This window comes from Pelophylax lessonae (genome assembly GCF_965119305.1).
Source record: "Pelophylax lessonae genome assembly, chromosome: 7".
NCBI lineage: Eukaryota > Metazoa > Chordata > Amphibia > Anura > Ranidae > Pelophylax > Pelophylax lessonae.
Window position 1 is genome coordinate 162184472 of NC_138774.1, and position 22352 is coordinate 162206823.

General features: G+C 40.2%; 1 protein-coding gene across 4 annotated transcripts in view; it reads left to right on the forward strand.

Moving 5' to 3' along the window:
• Positions 1–22352, forward strand: part of TENM1 (teneurin transmembrane protein 1) — a 1047296-nt gene that overhangs the window by 304706 nt on the left and 720238 nt on the right. For 3 of the 4 annotated variants that reach the window (XM_082262885.1, XM_082262886.1, XM_082262887.1), the window contains exon 3: positions 3873–4133. The exons of the other annotated variant lie outside the window; for it this stretch is intronic. In XM_082262885.1, the coding sequence (XP_082119011.1) occupies positions 3873–4133 (261 nt within the window). The remainder of the gene's footprint in view (positions 1–3872; positions 4134–22352) is intronic. 4 annotated transcript variants of the gene reach the window in all.

Sequence of the window (22352 nt, forward strand, 5' to 3'; positions counted from 1 at the left end):
GTGTATTTGTTCTTCAGTGTCACCTATGCAGCTGTTGCCTTCTGTTTGCACCTGCTGGCCCAATGCCTTTCAGACCTGTAGTGCTTGCTCATTACCCTGGCACACTGTGCGTTACTTACGCTTGACCTCTGCAATGTATGTCTTACTTACTCCTGACCACTGAACTCTGAATGCTACACTTTCACTCTGTGGATTATGCGCTCCTCCTGATCATTACACCCTGTGCCATATACACTATGGACCTAGAGCATAGTACGCTCAGGGAAAAGAGACAAGGGGGGCCTGGAGGAAGGAGGGGGGGGGATACATGCATCTACAGTATTCTTTGAAAAGCCATGAGTTCAATAAAGGAAAAAGGCAGAGTGATCTGACAAGGATGTCTATATTTGAAAACTGGTGGAACAAAATTATGAATATTTTGGTGTAAAAGACAGCTTACACTTCTACAGTATGTTAGTCTTCACTTGCACTTTGAAAGGTGTTCTGTCAATCAGGTAAAGCCCCCCATTATTCACTGTGTGCTAATGACTTGAAGGAATAGAGATATTCTGCCAGTCAGCTATCACCACTCAGGTCTACTTTTTGTAAGGTAGTATAGCTCAATCGAAAAAAAAAAAAAAGATAAACTGATAAGGGTATGAAACCTTTCTTAAAAAAAAAAAAAAAAAACAGCTATTACATAGAGCTGAATGTGTTGTTAAGAGACAAGTAGCTAGGGATAAGTGAATTGCAGAGCCATTTGGTAATGCACCTATCAGGCTGCACATCTGACCAGTGCAGCCACCTATAGCTGACTTAAATTGCTCCTTAGCTATTGTAAGGCACACACCTAAAGCCCCATAAACCCTCAGTCACAGCAAAGATCAGAGGCCTACAACTGCAATTTCAAGTTTGTGTAATTACTGCAACCCTAATTAAAGATACGTTGTGTGGTGCTAAAATGTCTCCACACAGTAATACTTTCACGCAACATTTTATTTAATGAATGAGAGCTTTTTAAGACTACACATTTTTTTAAAGTTGTACCTCGTAGCATTTTAAAATGTGGAAATCACAGTTTGGGTAAACTGACCCATTTATACCTAATCAAGAAAATGCAATGATGACAAGGTGATTGTAGGAATCGATACTGCAATGTAATACCTAATTTAAGGGCCTCCTTTTTGTTGTGTCTCGGCAGGGGATTAGTCTAGGAGCTGGTTTAAAATAGAAATGGATGTTACATATGTGACATCCATGTCTGTACTGATTTTACCCCCATTTTTGATTTAAAACAGACTGATAGAATGCCCATGTGAAGTGTAGAAAAGACAAATTAACACAATAAAACACTGATGTAAAATAATTGTTGGTTCATTGTCTGCAATGTATTTTTCTGTGATCATGGAAATGGAAATGGCATTATATGTTGCATTAGTTTACATAAATGAATAGAAAAAATATTAATAAAAAAATACAACTTTAAAAACAACAGTAAGCAAACCGCAAAAAACTCAGACACCACTGATTAGTGGTAGATTAACCTCCCTGGCGGTATGATTCTTTTGGATTTTAGGTGCTGAAAGCGGTACCATTATTTTGCATGTAATTCTTGTGAATGAGCAGCCCAAACCAACTGTATACATTATATATATATATATATATATATATATATATATATATATATATATATATATATATATATATATTATGTATGCATATATTATATATATATATATATATATATATATATATATATATATATATATATATATAATGTATACAGTTGGTTTGGGCTGCTCATTCACAAGAATTATTATATATATACTATATACTGTATATATATATATATATATATATATATATATATATATTTACATAAAAAGTACAGTAAAACTGCAGGAAAGGGCACTGGGGGGCAAACTAATGTGATTTTTTTTATTTTGAATGGTATCAGTGTGTTTGGTGTGTTTTTACATTTGAATTTGCCGCCGGTTCCACCCCCCTGCGAACGTCACGTCGCAGGAGATGGAAGCCGGGGCACGGAGACGATCGGGAGGAAGATCCGCCGCGAGACACCACCGAGACACATCGCTGGATCCCAGTGACAAGGTAAGTAACCTCTCTTACAGGATCCAGCGATGCTTCTGGCGGTACCCCGAGTGTGGCTCGGGGTTACCGCTTTTGGCTCTGAAATTTAACCCCGAGCCATGCTCGGGAATACCGCTAAGAAGGTTAAGAGAGAAAAGTACCCAGGGACAGCTATCAGCATACATGATCTATTGTCTGACTTTAAGCAGGAATGTATCTAGACACGTTCCAAATTATATAATACAAGTGGAACCAAGTGGTCCCTCTTATTTTTCGCTGTGCTAAACCACCTAGGTGCTTTATCTAATAACATTGATATATGTTGTGCAGTAAGTTAAAGCAATTATTAGTATACTATCCTTCATTAGATTTACTTACCTATGGAAGGAAATGCATGTCAGGCAAATACTGTACAGCCGTGGCCAAACGTTTTGGGAATGACACAAATATTAGTTTTCACAAAGTCTGCTGCTTCAGTGTTTTCATATCTTTTTGTCAGATGTTACAATGGTATAATGAAGTATAATCACAAGCATTTCATAAGTGTCAAAGGCTTTTATTGACAATTACATTAAGTTTATGCAAAGAGTCAATATTTGCAGTGTTGACCCTTCTTTTTTCAAGACCTCTGCAATTCGCTCTGGCATGCTATCAATCAACTTCTGGGCTACATTCTGACTGATGGCAGCCCATCCCTGCACAATCAATGCTAGGAGTTTGTCAGAATTTGTTTTTTTTTCACCCGCCTCTTGATTGACCCCAAGTTCTCAATAGGATTAAGGTCTGGAGAGTTTCAATGTTTTGTTCCCCAAGCCACTTAGTTATCACTTTTGCCTTATAAAAAGGTACTCCATTATGCTGGAAAAAACATTGTTCGTCATCAAACTGTTCTTGGATGGTTGGGAGAAGTTGCTCTCGGAAGATGTTTTTGTACCATTCTTTATTCATGTTCATCTATGTTTTTAGGAAAAATTGTGAGTGAGCCCACTCCCTTAGCTGAGAAGCAACCCGACACATTAATGGTCTCAGGATGCATGACACAGGACTAATGGTAGTGTTCACCTTTTCTTCTCCGGACAAGGTTTTTTTTTGGATGACCCAAACAATCGGAAAGGGGATTCATCAGAGAAAATGTCTTTACCCCAGTCTTTATCAGTCTAATCCCTGTACCTTTTGCAGGATATCAGTCTGTCCCTGATGTTTTATCTGGAGAGAAGTGACTTCTCTGCTGCCTGTCTTGACACCAGGCCATCCTCCAAAAGTCTTCGCCTCACTGTGCATGCAGATGCACTCACACCAGCCTGCTGCCATTCCTGAGCAAGCTCTGTACTTGTAGTGTCTCGATCCCGCAGCTGAATCAACTGTAGGAGATGGTTTTGACACTTTCTGGACTTTCTTGGGTGCCCTGAAGCCTTCTTCACAAAGGAAGTGGAAGTGTTTTTTATGGGATTAACTTAATTTTCATGGCAAAGAGGGACTTTGCAATTAATTGCAATTCATCTGATCACTCTTCATAACATTCTGGAACATATGCAAATTGCCATCATAAAAACCGAGGCAGCAGACTTTGTGGAAATTAATATTTGTGTCATTTTTAAAAACTTTTGGCCACAGCTGTATATTACAAATCTAATTATTTTCTAAGCTTATCCTTGTATCCGGCACTCTTTTTGTGTTTAATATCACTAAGTTTGATTTCAATCTTCCACACTTCAAAGTAGTCTTTGTAGTTTTAAACCTAATGGTTCTGCTTAACCACCTCATTTCTGTTTCATTTTGTTCAATTTTTTTTTTTTTTTCAGAAATGGAATACTGTGAGTCTCCGCACATTTTATGTTCTGGCTACCAGACCAGCCTACACAATACTGTTCAGCATAGCTATCCGCTAGAGATGGGTTCTGATGCAGATACAGAAACAGAAGGAGCAACTTCACCAGATCATGCCCTTAGGATGTGGATGAGGGAGATGAAATCAGAGCACAGCTCGTGCTTGTCAAGTAGAGCCAACTCTGCATTGTCTCTAACTGATACCGACCATGAGCGGAAATCTGATGGGGAGAATGGTAATACAGCAACCTATAATATGTTCTTGTGGATATAGTGCATAGTATCATGTGTATTGTCTTATTTATAATTAACCTTAATAAACAATGTAACGTTTTGAGTGACAGTCTTTCAGAATATCCTGACAGCTACAAGTTTAATATATACAGTTGGGTGATATTCATATAAAACTATAATTATTACAAAGGGATAGTTAAGCTCTTGAGTGTTCTTCCATGCACTTAGATGTCTTTGAGTCAAATGGAATAATATCCTTTTTTCAATTTTTTTTTTATTTAAGAAACTAAAAATGGTAATGGCTTCTGTCTGCATATAAAACATTTTCTTAGCCTGTGCAGCTGGTTTTTGATCAGCGGTATTTTCGAATTGGTGTTGCAGATATTATGTTTTCTAAATTAATTTAGCTAAATATGTTGAGAGCAGTATTGTGGATGCCATGGGGCAGATTAGGTCTTCCAGTCAGCTTGCCCTACATGGTTGTACATCAAGGTATACCAGTTGAGGTGAAGGAAACTGTTTTTTTGACTAAATTGCAGATAGGACAGAGTAATTATTAGGATGAGGCTTTATTAAGGCTAAAGATATCCAGAATTCAGGTGATGTGATGTATCTATGGGGTTCATTTAGAATAAGGACAAGCAATAGATGTTAGACTCCTAATTGCACATAACTGAAAAAACTAAGACTTTGACTTAGAAAACAGAGAAGCACCATCAAATAGGTGAAAGCTTATTAGTAAATGTCAAGTCAGGATAGTCAATTTTCCATAATAGAAAACGCTAAACGTGGTCCCTAGAGAGTGCAGGACTGCAAGATTTAGCAAGATCCTGTTGTGTGTAAAAAGAAACAATTGGCAAGTGTGATTTTTTTTGTTTGGCTACTTTTGATACTAACAATATAATTTTTTTTCCTGTTTTGTAGTGTTTTTTTTTTACATGTTCAGCAATTAATGCATTTTTTAATGAATACTTTTTTTCTAATGGTAACTATATTTATAAAAATTATAGTTATATCTCTTAATTCTTCAATCATGGCATATTCTAGTTAAAACTATGGGCAGCTTAGTGGTTAGCATATCTGCCTAGCATCACTGGGGTTCAAATCCAACCATGATGTCAGAGTCCTGTATATTTTCCAAATATGCACATGGTGCACAATGTCTCTCAACATTATAAAAAAAAAAAACTATATCTTTAACCACATCTCTCTTACCTTAACAAAAAATTCCTTTCCCCCCAGCCTGTCTCTTTTGTGTGTGCATTTAACTTTTCTCATTTTCAGCTGCCTGCAGCTGTTGTAGCGTGCTTGAAGGGCCAGTTCATACTACATGCAGTCCAGTTTGGTTTTTTTTTGCATCACAAATCCATGAAAAGTAAGTCATATGGTTTATAATGGCATAATTCACACCGGTGCAGTCAGTTCCAGAAAAAAAAAGTAGAACATGCTGCATTTTTCCTGCGCTGGACTATACTGGAATGTGGTAAAATTCAAAAACACATCGGAATGCACTGGAAGCATCAAAAATGCCCAAGGCCCCAGTACAGTGAAAAAAAAACTGGAAAAAAAAAAGAAAGAAAGCATCTGGAATGCATAAAAAACGCCCGAAAACACTTAAAAAACGCATTAAAACTGTGCATGCAAAAATGCATTTGGAACAAATCTGGAGTGTGTTTTTGTGGTGTGAACCAACCCTTAGCCCAAGCAAATGACCCATGTTATTATGCACCAGCATATGCCTTGTGCGGTGGGGATTAGGGACACTGACTAGGTACAATTTTTAAAAAATGGAAAAAAAAAAATGTGTTAAAAAGACCTAAATCATTTTTATTGAATTTTTTTTTTAATTTATGTAACATACTTTCATCCGAATAGTTCAGTGTCACCAAAGTAACACTGTATTACTCTGGATAGAGGAGTCCTTTTTTAATGTTAACATTTTGATTGGTGATACAATGAAAATCTTTGTACCGGCAAAACTTTGAACTGTCATGCATGGGTGTCATTCATGACAGCTGTGATTACTACTGATATGTGATTGGCTAATCACATGGTACAGGGTGCTGTGATAGGCTCAGGTACCATATGATAGCTGTGGGCCAATCACAGCTCACTAGTATAGGAAGCAAAGCTGTTGTTAGAATTATTCCGCTTTGTAGACATTGTGATCATGTAATTGCATAGCGACCACAAAAGTCCAGGGCCGTTCAAAGCAGAACAGTACTGTGAGCCACAATCCGCTGTGTCTGGTGGACACAGCAGTTGCATAGGGCATGCTTTGCACCCCATCAGACATGCATCGACCCCCTTAGCCCCAGGAGGCACCATGACATACATGTACAGGATTGTGCCTGCAGGTGCCACCACCCCACAGTATATGTACTGTGGTGGGACAGCGTGTCTGTGTGTATACATATATATATTTCCACACTTTATTATTGTTATACAGTATTTATATAGGGCCATCAGTTGTTGCAGCGCTTCACAAAATGTATATATTGTATATACAAATTCCACACTGTATTTGCAAGTCTAATGTGCATATAAACAGCTCTCCCTGCCCCAAAGCACCCACCCCCCATGTTGAGGGCATGTGGCTTGGTGTGGTTCAAGAAGGGCGGCGCTCGCTCGTACCCCCCTTTTCTGACCTGTTAGGTTGCATGCCCGGATAAGGGTCTGGCGCAGCAGATTTTGGGGGGGGGGGCATACCTTTTTATTGTTTTCTAATTTTGGCATTGGGTTACCCTTCAAAGCCATACCAGACCTGAAGGTGCATTGCATCTCTAAATACTAGTACATCTCCCACATTACCTTGCAAAGCAGCACAACTTCAACTTACTAAAAAGGGACCTCTACATGTTCGCCTGGATCAATTCCTAGAGCAGCAGTAGCACTTCCTGGTGCATGCGAACATCCTTCTTCAAATGTGATGGCACATTTCTAGTCCGTCAGCCAGCCCTGAAGCCATGCATGAGAGTGAATTTTCATGCATGATCGCGATTAAAACACAGATGCAAATAGATTTTCTTTTGCGTGCATATGATTTATGCAGAACTGATTTGACTTCATTTACAAATTGATTGGTGTTCCTCGGATTACAACTGGTAAGTTAAAAAAATGAAGGCCCAGGCTGACATGTTGGACACTCTTACCAACCCACCAACTGAGTTCAATGATCCAGTAAATTCAGCTTTGGAGTTAAAGGTTTTTTTTTTTGGGTGGGGGGGGGGTTATTTTTTTTTTTTTTTCATCAAGAACAGTTTTATTGAGATGCCAACAACAATACATTTATAACAGATACAATGTTATAACAGGTACATAAATTCCTAATGTTACAAAAATACTATTCATTTTACAAAGTTACAAACATATAGCTCCTATCGCCTCTGCAGTTCCTCCCAGGTAACATTATAAATGCCATTATTGGCGCAGCAATCTATCCAGTACCAAGTCCGCAGGGGCCAGGCCCGGAGTAGCCAGCCATCTACTCCACACCTTCTCAAATTTGTAAGGGGAGCCCCTATGTTGATATATACGTTTTTCAATGTGCAATGTATTACCCAACTGTTCAAGCCGCATCTCATGCGTGGGAGGTTCAGATGCAGTCCAGTTTACTAACAAAAGTCTACACGCCTAAAACAAGGCTCTCGCTGCCGCTTTCCCAAGACATCTGTCCTGGGTGACCATATCTAGCATGCCCAACAAGCATTGTCTAGGATCCAAATGGACCACTATACCTAAAGCAGTGTTTACTGTGGTCACAACCTTGGACCAATATCGGTGCAATTTGGGGCATCTCCACAACAAATGGATAAGGGTACCCGTCTACCCCCTGCATCTACCACATAATGCATCTCGCCTCACACCCATCAGATGTAATTTAAGCATAGTATAGTGTACTCTGAGAAGGATATATAGTTGGGAGACTCTCTGAGAGGCATTCAATGAGCAAGTCATGACAGCCTCCAATGCCCCCTCCCATTTTTCCCTGGATTTTTTTATTTAATGCATATGTACAGAATAAAATATTTATTTTTAAGACTATCATGGCTTTTACTATTTTTATGGGTGTTAACAATATATTCCACTTAATGGAAAAAAAAATTTATTGGTCCAAGATCCAACAAATACATAAATAGTTCAATATTTTACATTTATTTGGACAGCACCAACACAATTAGGTACATTCATCTACTTGTGCAAAAATAATCAACAGTATTTATGTTGCTTAATTTTGCACAGCACTTTACAATAGACTTAGAAGGGCCCTGCTCATAGGAGCTTACAATTTAAACAGGATCACAACCTAATTTTCACAGTGGACAGCAGGGAACAAAAAGCTAATTTTAACCAGGAAAACACGTTTTCAACAATACAAATCAGTATAGCATATCTACCCTCCGGGTCTAATATCAATGATACCGCGTCTCTGATCGCCACTAGAATTCCTTTCTTTTTTTCGGGTGTCAAGGTGAGGAAGGTGTGTGGGAAGTTCTTGTGATGGCAAGAAGGGGTTGCAGTTTTTTGAAAGTGTGTTTCCTGAACAGTTAGAATGTCCGCGTTGTGTGACAGAGCTTCTTTCCATAATGATCTCCTTTTCGCTGGATGATTCAATCCATGGGCATTAATGGAGAGTATAGTCAGGCCCATAATCACATGGTAGAGTTAGGATGTGAGACCGTAGGTGAGTAAATGCAATGGAGGCTGAGGGGAACAGTGTCCAAGGAGAAGAGGCAGGTAGAAGGTAAGTGAAACAAGGGGATGAGGACCCATACAAAGATGGATGTTTATCCGGATGAGTGGTCCATAGATGAGGATGGCAGAGTTCTCGATGATCCACTGGGTGGTAATAGGAGGTAAAGATGAATGCAAAAATGAATAAAAGGGTAAAACTCGCTCCTACAAGAGCCACAACAATACCCTAAGTAGGGTGTAAAAAAGAGAAGACCCTGAAGGGGTTTCGTGCAGGAATTCCTGCGTCATCAGTAGGGGGAATGGGTACGGTGGAGTGTACCAATGTACTGGACCAGGGGTCACCGCTGAAGCGGAGGCAATGTGAAGTAGGTAGTCGGTGCATCATCAGACACGTTTGTGGTGGTTGTGGGTAACTTTTGACAATTCTAGGTTAGGATTTGGCGGTAGGGGTGTGCCAGCCGGCATAGGTGGTTGAGGAAGAATATTCCACATTTTAAGGAGATCCAGGCCCTCTTCCAAGGTGTGTACTGTTCTTGTGATGCCTTCTTGGAGATAGTCAGGCTAACAGGGTACTTCCATTTATATTGGATGTTGTGTTTGTGAAGAGCTTTAGTCACCGTAAGGAGATTGTTATGTCTTTGCACAGTGAATCTGGAAAAGTCAGGAAAGATTTGAAGGGATCTTGCTTGTTCAGGGAGGGTGTCTTTTTGCTTAAATGCGGGGAGTATCCTCTCTTTTAGTTGGTAATAGTGCACTCTAAGTAGTACATCTCTCGGTACCTCAGATGGCAGGTGTGGAGGTTTCGGAATACGGTGTATGCGGTCGATAGTGACATCGTTTGGGGTTAGCTCTGGTATCACCGTAAGAAATAGGTCTCTGGCAAAGTGGGGGAGTTGCGATGGTGAAACAGTTTCTGGAACCCCACGTATCTTAAGATTATTAGGGCGCGACCTATCCTCTAAATTGGCCAATTTGGATTTAATCCACAAAATGTCCGCCGATTGTGATGTGTGGGCATCAACCATAATGTTGAATGAGGACGCAAAGTCAGTAAGTTGGTCCTCCACATTATCTACTCTGCTTTCCAGCTTTTGCACTTTTCTAGCACATTGATGTAAACCAGATTAGCATCTACTTAAGTGTGGTATCTGATATGGACTGGCCGCTGGTGGGGAATGAGGTAATAGGATCTGCAGTAGCAAAGTCCATAGGGTTGTGCAGAGCATCACTTACCCCAGCATCTGTGTCTCCAAGGTCTGTAATGGAGTTTTTCTGGGGTTTTGCCTTAGCTGGGCTTCTCGTGGTTGGAGTAGATCTCCCGGATGTCTGGGGAGGGCTGGCAGAGTCTGCGGCATCATTGCCTTGAAGCAGAGCCTCTGCCGCTAGAGCACTGACGGCGGCTCTCTGATCATGGGTCCGGGCACCATTTTATTGTAGTCTGTCTGCCTTGGACGGAAAGTAAAGTGTCAGTTTCCACAGCTGCGGCAGGTCTCATTGGCGTCTCAGCATCTCTGGGGTGCGAGGGTACTGTCCCACAGCTGTAGAGTTGGTGTGGCTGTCTGATGAGCACGGTGAGCAGTGGTGATCCCTGGATTTGGTAAGAGCTCTCAGCTCATGCGGCCATCAGCTTCCACGGTCGCTCCGCCCCTCCAGGAGAACACATTTTAATATATACCAACTCTCATCAACATACCCACTCCCATCAATGTGTTGTTAGATGCAATATTCTCAAAAACAAAACAGGGGATCAAAAAGAAATAAAATGCAGCATACTAACAAACTACAGCATAGCACCAACCCCTTCCACACCAGTTCCCACACACATAAATTTCTGATTATAGTAAGCAGGGAGCAGCATTTCTGGCTACATGATTAAGCAGAGTTAGGAGTTGTAAGAATAGAACAATGGGCATATGTTAGTAAAAATAACAGGACAAGGGTCAGCAATTGTTCACAAACCAGGAGCAGACAGGAAAAATACACACAAAACTGAAGCAATGCCCCAAAAAAACCCATGTTTGAGAAACAAATGCACAACAATTATAGAAAACACACATCAGAACTGCCTTAGTGGGGTGTTGGTTATTATGCACAGTATCACCCCCTCAAAAAAAAAAAATGCAAGGACTGACAGCAAATAGCCTGGCCTTTTTTCCAAAAAAAAGCAAACCCCACTACTGCAGTCCTTTTACATAGGTTGGATTGTGACCATGCCTACACACACCCAAGAAAGGACACGTTTAGCTTTAAATATTATTGCTCGGTTCATTTGTGTTCTCTTCAAACATCTAAATATGTGCAGTGGAAGTTTAAAAGTGAGAAATATGTAGGTTGCAAATGCTAACTTCTGAAAATGCTAGTTGTCTGACGTTCAATGACAACTGTACTTAATCATTGATCTTTAAAGGCTGCAGCAAGTGAAGTTGGGGTTAAATCAGAATATTGTGATCTACATGCCTGTTCCTGGTCAGTGACTTTTACTAAAAAAGCCAGAAAAGATGGAGAGCTAGCATCTTTAGATGGGGAGATCAGCAAATGGCAGCTTCTGTATTTCTGTATTTCTCTCAGCACATTTATATTCAATTCCTAAGGACATCATCATCGCTTGGCGTTGTTCAACATATTAATGCTCCCTATTGCTATGTTAAAGATTTAAAATTAGGCAGCAACAGTAAGATATGTTTTCTGACTTCCACATTACTACTGTCTCATGCATTAATGTGGAGGTCAGTAAGAGGAACCATTGGGGTTGATTTTCTAAAACTGGAGAATGGAAAATCTGGTGCAGCTCTGCATAAAATCCAATTCGCTTCCAGCTTTTTTTTTTTTTTTTTTGTCAAAGCTTACTGTGGGACTTCACTTTCCCAAGCAACATTGACTATTTTAATATTCATGCTGCTAGCATAAGTAAATAAATAGGAAAGTATATCATATTTACTAATATTAAACTTTTTTTTACATTTCTTCAGTTACTTCCTGGTTGTGTCCAAGGCAAATGTTGGAGAAGGTTTTTTTTTTCACCTAAGCACACTCTGCTTTGCACATGCTTGAGCTAAGTGCAGATGGATTCCAAAAAAATGCTACATGAAACACTTACTCAAGATTGCCACAGCCAGAAATGCTAGGGGGTTGCTTTTCAAAGTGATTTATCAACACAATAAAGCATAGAGACATGCATGGATGAGGGAGTTTGCTTTGAATATTAAGAATAATTTAAAAAGTGTTTTTGGTGTGGTGCTCATATGCAGTGAAGATCCACTTTAATTGAAAAAAGCTGAATGTAGATGCTGATTGGCTACCCTGCACAGCTGCACTAGATTTTACATTCTCCAGGTTTAGTAAATCAACCCCAGTGAGTGCTTTGGGAAACCAGGGAGATCAACATTCTTAGAAATGTCAGTTTCCCTGAGGGTTTCACATAAATATTTCTCAGGATCAGAGAGGAGGTCAGAGGCTTAGGCAGCAGAAAAGGTGAGTATTTACAGACTTCCTTTATAGTTATGACTGCATGTCAGATATTTAGGGGGGTATTTACTAAAATGGTGCCAGTTTTATTGTTAAAACTTAATTCTGAATGCTCCAGTTTTAGTAAATCTCCCTGTTAGTGTAGCAACAGTGCCACTTTAATGCTTCAGATCCTAACTTTACACTTTTATTTAAAAATATTTTCACACAATTTTTATCCAAGATTCACACATTTTTCTAATTGGATTAAATTAGAAAAATGTGTGAAACCTGGGTGAATTTATGTGAAAATATTTTTTAATGGAAGCTGTTGCCATACTAAATATCCAAACGCTGGCACCAATTTACAAAATGTGGAGTGGGAGATAAACCTTTACTTATAAATGGGCTCCCTAGGGTTCGGGTTCGATAATATGCACACTATTTCTTCAGAAGGATCTGTGCTATGTTATGCTGCTGTGTGAATATTTCAGTGAAGATACATTATTATTAGGATCTGTAAATAAAACACGCTCGTAGAACATCCAAAAAATAATGTATACACATTAAATAACCACAACTAGAGGCACATTGAAAAAGACGACAATGCTGTGTATATATATATCTATACATATATATATATATATATATATATTTAAAAGTTCTGCCTAAATTATAAATCAAGAAATATATGAACAAAATTAGATATATGTAATGTGTTTCCATGGAAACCAGAGGATGGAAAATGAATAATTTTTATAATATGCACGGGATTAAAAACCATAATGTGGCTTCTGGAACAATATAACTGCCAATCATTTTTGTTACATGATATAGTTACATATTAGCATACTTTAGGCAGTTATGGAAATAAGGTAATGGGAAAGTTGAAAATTTGCTAGCATATTCTATTATGTTTTATATTGATTTATTAATTCTTACAGGCAATAATATATGTGGTAGAAATATTTCCCCTCACAATGGTAATAATGTATGTGTTAGAGATAGTTCCTCTCCAGGTGACAGCACTGTTGGGAAATTTCCTCCCCAGGGACACAGATGGTATTAAAAAAACGTGCAAGCCATAAAAATATAGAAAGGCAGAAAGGAGTGCCATACTAAAACCAGAGGAAAGAGTCCAAGATAATTTGAATTGATAGTAAATAGGACATATAAATATTTTGCTGCATGGGAGCTGCTTTGCCAGAACTAATAGGCCTGTTGAAGTTTTTCTTCACCTGACTGCCGGTACAAGTTAAAAGCTGGGTTCACACTAGTGTGAATAGGATGTGGGTTTCCCCGCATACAATTTGCATGAGCTGGTTCACATATCTCCATGGTGGCTGTGGAGCAGATTGCACAGGGATCCTGTGTGTCTTTGGCTATGTTTCAGGTCTGAATTCAGGCAAAAATGTTTGCCTGATTTATCCCTGTAACAGGGAACAGGGATGCACCGGACCCCTGCTGTGAACCACATCAGATTTAAGTGTGATTCCAGCCTAAAACTTCCCAGGGCCACTTTGAAAGGGGTTGTTCTGGGCATTAAAAAGTTGAACGAGATTTTAACACATCCCTAGTTTATATAAAATGAAAAAATAATGGAGTTACAATTTAATCACTTCTCACCCAGCCTATTGTAATAATATAGCCGAGAGGGAGCTTAGTTATTCTGGGTGGATGTCATATGATGTCCTCCCACTCTTGCCATTCGCATGCACCCATGGGGGTTTGTAGTAGCAGGATCTGTCCCTAGGACACAGTTCAACACTGGTCAGGGTAAAGGGCCATGTGATCTCTGTGTCCAATCACAATGGATCACAACATGTAAACAATGGCTACCTGCTGTTACTGATTCTCCTTCCTTACTTACACACAGACCACGTGTGAGAGGAAGGAGAAAGATTTTTACTGGGATCTGTGAGTTTAGCATTTTAACTGTGATCTTTACTGTGACAACATACTGTTATGCACACAGAGCCATCTGTCGGTGCCCTGATTGCAGCCATTGTCCTGATTACAGAGTAGCCACCACTTGCAGCACTCTGCTTGCAGCAAGTGTACCTGTCAAACCAGTGCAGCCATCATCAGTGCTCTGATTTGTCACACCAGTGCAGCCATCATCAGTACTCTCGTCATTCAGTTTACCTGTCACACCAGTGCAGCCATTATCAGTGCCTGGATCAGCCAGTCTACCTCTCACACCAGTGCATCCATCATCAGTTTCCTGGTTGGCCAGTCCACCTGCTACACCAGCACAGCTATCATCAGTGCCTGATCAGCCAGTCTACCTGTAACACCAGTAAAGCCATCACCAATGCCCTAATCAGCCAATATGCTTGTCACACTAGTGGAGCTGTCATCAGTGCCCTGATCAGCCAGTCTACCTACCTAACCAAAATGTTATAGGTAGTCAGGAAATGAGATGTGCAATTTATGCCTCTAGAATGCCTGAAGGCTTTTGGGCCTCTCTATATGGCTAGGCTATGAAAAAGTCCCACACATGTCAGGTGTTGTCATACTGAGGAGGAGTAGCAGAATGTATTTTGCGGTTTAATTCTTAGTATACCATATTACCACAAGTATGGGGACACCATGAACTTTAATAGCATCCCATTCTAGGTCTGTAGGGTTCAATATTGAGGTGGCCCACCCTTTGCATCTATAACAGCTTCAACTCTTCAGGGAAGGCTGTCCACAATGTTTAGGAGTGTGTTTATGGGAATGTTTGACTATTCTTCCAGAAGCACATTTGTGAGGTTAAGCACTGATGTGGACTGATGTGGACCAGAAGGCCTGGTTTACAGTCTCCGCTCTAATTTATCCAAAAGGTGTTCTATCAGGTTGAGGTCAGGACTCTGTGCAGGTCAGTCAAGTTCCTCCACCCCAAACTCGCTCATCCATGTCTTTATTAACTTTGTTGGCCAAACACTCCCATAGACTCCTAAACCTTGTGGACAGCCTTCCCAGAAGAGTTGAAGCTGCCCACGCTGGCAAAAATACCAATACCTGGTTTAATGGTTAAAAATGCAGACGAGCTAAAGGCCACTACTGGGCTTCCATAACACCTCAGCAATGCCAGAGGCTGATCGCCTCCATGCCATGTCGCATTGATGCAGTAATTCATGCAAAAGGACCCCCGACCAAGTATTGAATGTCTACTATACTGTACATGGACATACTTTTCAGCAAGCCAACATTTCTGCAATAAAAATACAATTTTTTTATTGGTCTTCTGTAAAATTCTAATTTTCTGAGATATAGAATTCTGGGTTTTCACTATCTATAAGCCATAATAATCAAAATAAAAGAAAGAAATGCTTGAAATATATAACTCTGTATGTAACATATCTATATAAAATATATGATTTTCACTTTTTAAATTGAATTATTGAAATAACTTAAATATTTGATGATATTCTAATTTTATGTGATACACTTGTATTCCCATATCTTGTGCCAAAAATGACATATTCAAAAGACTTATTAGGCCTTAAAGAAAATACTTTGGGTGTTTGCTTTCCAAAATGTGTTCATTTTGTGGGTGTTTCCATTGTCCTGGTGCTCCAGGGCCTTTAAAAATATGTAATAGAAGGTCAGGAAATTATATCTAAAATGTGTGTGTAATGTATGGTCTTTGAAAGCTCAAAGGTGCTTCTTGGATTTTGGTCACCTCTATGTGGCTAGGCTGTGAAAAAGTCTCACACATGCAGTATCTTTAGGAGGAGTAGCAGAATGTATTTTGGGTGTAATTGCAAGTATGCATATGCCATGTGTGAGAAATAGAAGTGTTGCACCACCAATAAATGTGGAGAGTTTAAATTTTAAACACGATGATGGCCTTTCTTGGTTCTTTTTGAGTATAATTCTGAATGGAGAATTTCATCTAAATGGTCTGGAGAATAAAGCCTGGAGAATCTTAGATGGGGAATAGGAGTATAGCCACCTGGAGAATAGTGAAGCCCCTTGGTAGGGAAAGTGCATATAGACCCATCAGTTATGTAGGTCAGAAAACTGAGATGTGTAAATTGCTTGACTGGTGGAGGTCAGCATGTGGTGATTCGCATAGTAGGATTGCAAGGCTCTATTTTTTTATTGGATTCAGGATAGATTTTTTTTATTTTTGGAATTTCACATAATACACTATAATATTAGTAGCTTAGAAAGAGAGGAATTATTTAAATTAACGTTGGGAGTCTTTTCACTATTTTTATTATTGCATTCTTAAGTGTAATTCATTTTGGAGGCTTCACCACTTTGTGGTGCAATTGGTAATGCATTATCACATATTTACTTTATATTGTTAATGGAGGGTTGGCGACTATTCACAGAATATATTTACTTTACTTAACACAGATAATATATGTGATTAGGATAAACAAATAGAGGTTTACACCATTCTTCATGAATCGCTAGCTGGAATATACTGTATATGATTTGGTTTAAATAATTTTTAGTTTCCATACACACACTGGATTTATATAACATATTTATCATTTGTGTTGTGTTTAGTTGGGGAGATCAGTGGAGGTTTCATCATTCACCAATCACTAGTTTGAACACAGGGCATTTTGTGTAAATATGTCTTGGTTGCTACACACAGATTGGATATACTTACCATACCTATCATCCTTGGTGTATGTGGTTGGGTAGAGCGGTAGAGGTTTACACAATTATTAATCACTCAATTTGATTAAGGTAGTGCAGCACTTTCTGGTTATTTCTTTTCATTTTGGTGTGGTAATTAATATCAGTGCTTAGCTGCACATGCACAATTTCAATTAATTTGCAAAAGAAACAGTAGTGTGCTGATATATGCTGTCTGAATGTGTGAGAAATAACTTATTAAAATGACAAATGTGTGGAAAAAAAAAGTATTTCCTAATTCTTCAAGGAATTGTGGGAAAAAAAGGCTCAGATGAGGTTCAACATTTAAAAATTGAAATCCGGGGACATAATTTTTTTTTTTTTTTTATTGGCAAATGGTAAACTATTTTATAAGCCTATTTTCCTCAAATTATATATGCAGTGTATGTGGTATGTGTTCATGGAATGATTGTATGATATATACGTTATTTCCCACATTTGATCCATGAGATAAAAAAAAAAAGATAAAAAAAAATACTTCTTAGAATTTTTTGGGATATGACTACCAAGTGTTAAGAAGATAAGATCGAGAAAAAACTTTATGAAGTATTAGAGGGGTGCAGAGGGTATGGTGGTGGGTAGTATGTGCTGAAGAGTGGTGTGGTGTGTATGGAGGTGGGTAGTATGTGCAGGGAGAGGGGGGGCAAAGTGTACAGCGGTGGGTGGTATGTGTAGGAGAGGTGTGTGTATTGTATGGCAGTGGGTGGTAGGTGTAGGAGAGGAGTCCAGAGTATATGGCAGTGGGTGGTACGTGTAGAAGAGGGATTCGTAGTGTATGGCGGTGGGTGGTACCTGTAGGAGAGGGTTGTGGAGTGTATGGTGGTAGGTAGTATGTGCAGAAGAAGGGTGCAGATGATATAAAAGTATATGATGTGAATGAGTCCTAATAGTGGCATGAATAGAGCAATTAAAGTTGGCTGTACAGCACTAGTACTGGGCTCCCACCTTGCTACAGACACTGCTGTTACTGCCCCACCCCCCATCTAAATGCCCTTCCTCAAGCCCCTGCCCTGTCTTAACATCTTGCAAAACCCGCCAACTCCTCCTCTGCCACACATCCCAAAGAATGAACTCCTGCATTCCTTCTTTCCAGCGGGGTCATTAACAATCGGAAGCTCCGCCTCCACCTCTATAGTTTTTCTGCAAGCAGAACTGGAGGACACTGAGCGGGGACGGAGATTTCAGGTCGGCGCTGTAGTCACATAGCTGCAGTATATTCATATGGTGATGCTGTACAGTTACTTAGCAGCATTGACTGCAGAAGGAAACCGTCAGGGCCGGGCAGGGACATTTCATACCAGCCCCATAGCATTGTTATACCAGCCCAAGAGCATACTGTCATTTTCTTGTTCATAAAAGAGAAAACTATGCATTTGAAAGCACATTTGAAGAGTGTATTATATTCATCAGTGCCCATCAGCGCAGCCTCCAAGAGGCGGGACTTCGTATGACAGCGGCTGCTGTGTAAGCCCAGAATCCCTGTTCTGTGTAATCCGGCAGTGCTCGCCCCCTTCCCCTCAGAGGCAGCCTAAAAGGCCCAGCAGGACCCTTGGCGCCCCCCCCCCCTTGCGCCCCAGCTCGCGGTGCACCCACCCAGGATCAGCCCTGCAAAGCGGGGACAAGAGCGGGGACAGATTTGTGTCCGGGACAGTGTCCTCAGTCTGAGGACTGTCCCCGGAAACTGGGGACGTCTGATCACCCTAGCCTAAGGAAGCATGGGGGTTTATTTACTAAAGCTGGAGAGTGCAAAATCAGGCTCACCAATCAGCTTCCAGGTTTTATTGCAAAAGCTTAATTAAACAACCTGAGGTTAGAAGCTGATTGGTTTCTAAGCAGAAGTAATTCTGATTTTGCATTCCCCAGCTTTGGTAAACGAACCCCCTGATGACTAATTATGGCCCTGTGGGGTTATTTATTTATCTTGTCGAAGTAAAGTAACCACTTCAGCTAGATCACTCAAGGACTAGTAACCACTTCTGCTTGATCACTGAAAATAAAAAAAACTTTTATTGTGCATCTTATCTAAAGAATTTTGGTATCATTTAAAGGGTAAGTTCACCTTTAAAAAAATAAATAAATAAATAAATGCACATACTTTTGAAGGATAAGAAAATGTGCACCTATATTTTTCACAAGAGCCTCCAAATTATTACACCCATGATCAGTGGATCACAGGTGCAATGCCAGGCTCCTGCTAAATTCCTCCAGCTCCCTACCCATACCTCTGTGTGGGCTTTCATTTGGAGAGCTGGAGAAAGTGTCAGTGGACTAGGAGTGTGATGGTCAGGGCCGCGGTGACAGATAGGACTTGTAGTTCATTCATTCACAGATCTCTGGGGGGGGGGGGTAGGGGGCTGCATAAAAATGTTTTTACTTTAAAGCATTTCATTAAACAGGGAGCACCTATCGGCTTCTGTAAAAAAAAAAAAAAAAGTATTTGTAGTTCATATATTTCACCAATTTAAATGTATTATCTATACGTTAGTAATTTGCATGAGGCACTTTCATTAAGTGAAATTTGCTTTCAGGCATCCTGATACCATGATCAAAAATACATGTATAATTTAAAAATGAAGCCATAAATATGCTTTAAGCAACTTTGGGCTGTTGAGTTTTACCATCACAAGCATTACATTTGTCTTTTTTCACTATACAAACAGCCTTTAAATAGGTTCTTGGTCTCTCAGCATTCTTTAGTATAATTCCATGTGTCAAGCACTATTAAAGTCTATGCTGAGTATGGAGGTCTGTTCCACACAGAGTTTCTGTAAGCTTAGAATGCATTTCTGAAACATCTGGACCAGACAGTTGGTACCCAATCACAAAAAGTGATAAGTCATAAGAATGTGTTCTGTTTTAGGTCCCTTTAGCCTACATAGATTGTTCTGAATAGTATGTACAAATCCACAAGAACAATTTTTTTTTGTTTTTGAAAAGAGTGCTTAGCTTTTAGTGGTGTGCAAGGCAAATTGACAGTGTTCTATGTGGCCCCGCGTTGATGCAGACATAGAAAGTATTAATATTATTATTATTATACAGGATTTATATAGTGGCAACAGTTTTGCACAGTTTTGCACAATATAAAGGGAGACAGTATAATTACAATTCAAGTCAGGAAAAGACGGTTAGGAAATCCAGCAACATCTAAAACAAGCAAACATAAATTAAAAAGGTACATGTTATACACAGGATTTGTTCATTCAGGAAAAGTGATATTCTCTTTAAACCCCCCCCCCCCCAACAATCCCTTTTAAACTCACCTTTTCAGTGCTTCCTCAACTCTCATTCCTCCATCACAGCCACCAAAAATTACACCGTGTAAGCTCCATGTCTGCTGGTGTCAGAGTTTACACAGGACTTAGGCTCCGTTCACATGTAGGCGTTTTGGGGCGTTTTTGGGGAGTTTTTCTGCTCTAGGATCAGCTCTCAAAACGCCCAACAAGACAAATCCTATTCATTTCAATGGCCCCTGTTCACATCTGAGCGTTTTGACGCTGTGAGCAAAACGCCCAACGCTCAAAAAAGTACATGAGCTTCTTTTTGGGCAGATTACAAGCGTTTTCTATTGGTCTCTATTCAATCTAAAAATGCCTGCACAAAAATCGCGGTAAAAATCGCAGTAAAATCGTGGTAAAAATCGCGGTAAAAACACGCGAAAACGCTACACTCAGGTGTGAATGTAGCCTTAACTCTTCCATCTTCTCCCAGTATAACATATGCTCTCTGATATTTGGATATTTTGTGGTGGCTATGACAGGGGGCAAAATGGTGGGAGTTTCACAAAGGTGATTAACCACTTTACCACCGGAGGATTTTGCTGTCTTACGTCTGGGCCACTTTTTGCCATTCGGCACTGTGCGACTTTAACTGACAATTGCGCCTACCTACCGCCATACACTCCGTACCCAAACTTAATTTACGTCCTTTTTTTCCCACAAACAGAGCTTTCTTTTGGTGGTATTTGATCACCTGTGCAATTTTTACTTTTTGCGCTATAAACAAAAAAAGAGCGACAGTTTTGAAAAAATAACAATATTTTTCACATTTTATTATATGAAATTCCCCCCAAAAAAATGTAAAAATCTAAATTTTTTATCATTTTAGGCCAATTTGTTTTCTGCTACATATTTTTGGTAAAAAAAATTACAATAAGCGTATTTTGATTGGTTTGCGCAAAAGATAATGCGTTTACTAACTAAGGGAAAGATTTCTGTCGTTTTTGGTGTTTTTTTTTTAACGAGTAATGGCGGCAATCTGCGATTTTTTTTGCGGGACTGCGACATTGCAGCGGACAGATCGGACCCTTGACTGACATTTTGTGACACTTTTGGGGGTACCAGTGACATTACTACAGTATTCAGTGCTATAAATATGCACTGTTACTGTAAAAATGACACTGGCAGGGAAGGGGTTAATTTTTATTGGTGATCAAGGGGTTAATGTGTGCCTGGTGCTTACTGACGTGTGTGGGGGGAGGGGACTATGTGACATAAGGACAGATCGCAGGTTCAGCTATGCTGAACCCTGCAATCTGACCCTGCCTGTCACTTAGGAGATCCGCCCGCTTTGTTTACACAAGCAGGCGGATCTCCACACTCGATTCCCCGACGATCGGGGAAGAGCAGTGGCGACTGCCGCCACTCCTCCCCTGGCCCGACTCCCACTGAGACTGAATACAGGGGGAATGTCTGGCGACGTAGGTCTACATCGCTAGACGTTATCGAGCCACTTTGCCGCAGTAGAGCTCTAGTGAGCAGCGGCAAAGTAGTTAAATTTGGGTTGGGGTGTGTACTAAGAAACTCTGTCACCTGACTGTTTCATTGGTTACAACATATATAACTAATAAATTGATGAGAATTTACTAAGGGTCCTTTCACGCGGGCTTTCCGCCCGGCGAACTCTGTTTTGCTCAGTGGGGATCGATCCACCGATCTCTGCTGAGCAGGTGGATGACAGGTCCATCTCCGCTTATTTTGCAGAGACAGAGCTATTAGATCTCTGCTCTCCTCAATGGGATGTGCAAAAGAAGGGTGCAGATGATATAAAAGTATATGGTGTGAATGAGTCCTAACTGTGGCATGTATAGAGCAATTGAAACTAGCTGTACAGCACTAGTACTGGGCTCCCACCTTGCTGCAGACACTGCTGTCACTGCCCCAACCCCCATCTCAAGCCAACTCCTCCTCCACCACACATCCCACAGAATGAACCCTGCAGCATCCCTGCAGCGGGATCGTTACCAATCAGAAGCTCCGCCTCCACCTCTATAGTCTTTCTGCAAGCAGCACTGGAGGACACTGAGTGGGGGCGCTGTGGAGTGCCGAGAGAGCTTGTCCGTTTTCATCCAATCCTATCTGATCCTCCAGATGGATGAAAAATAGGGTTTCCATCCATCTGGATTTCATGGACAGGATCGGATCAGATAGCAGTGGGTGTCA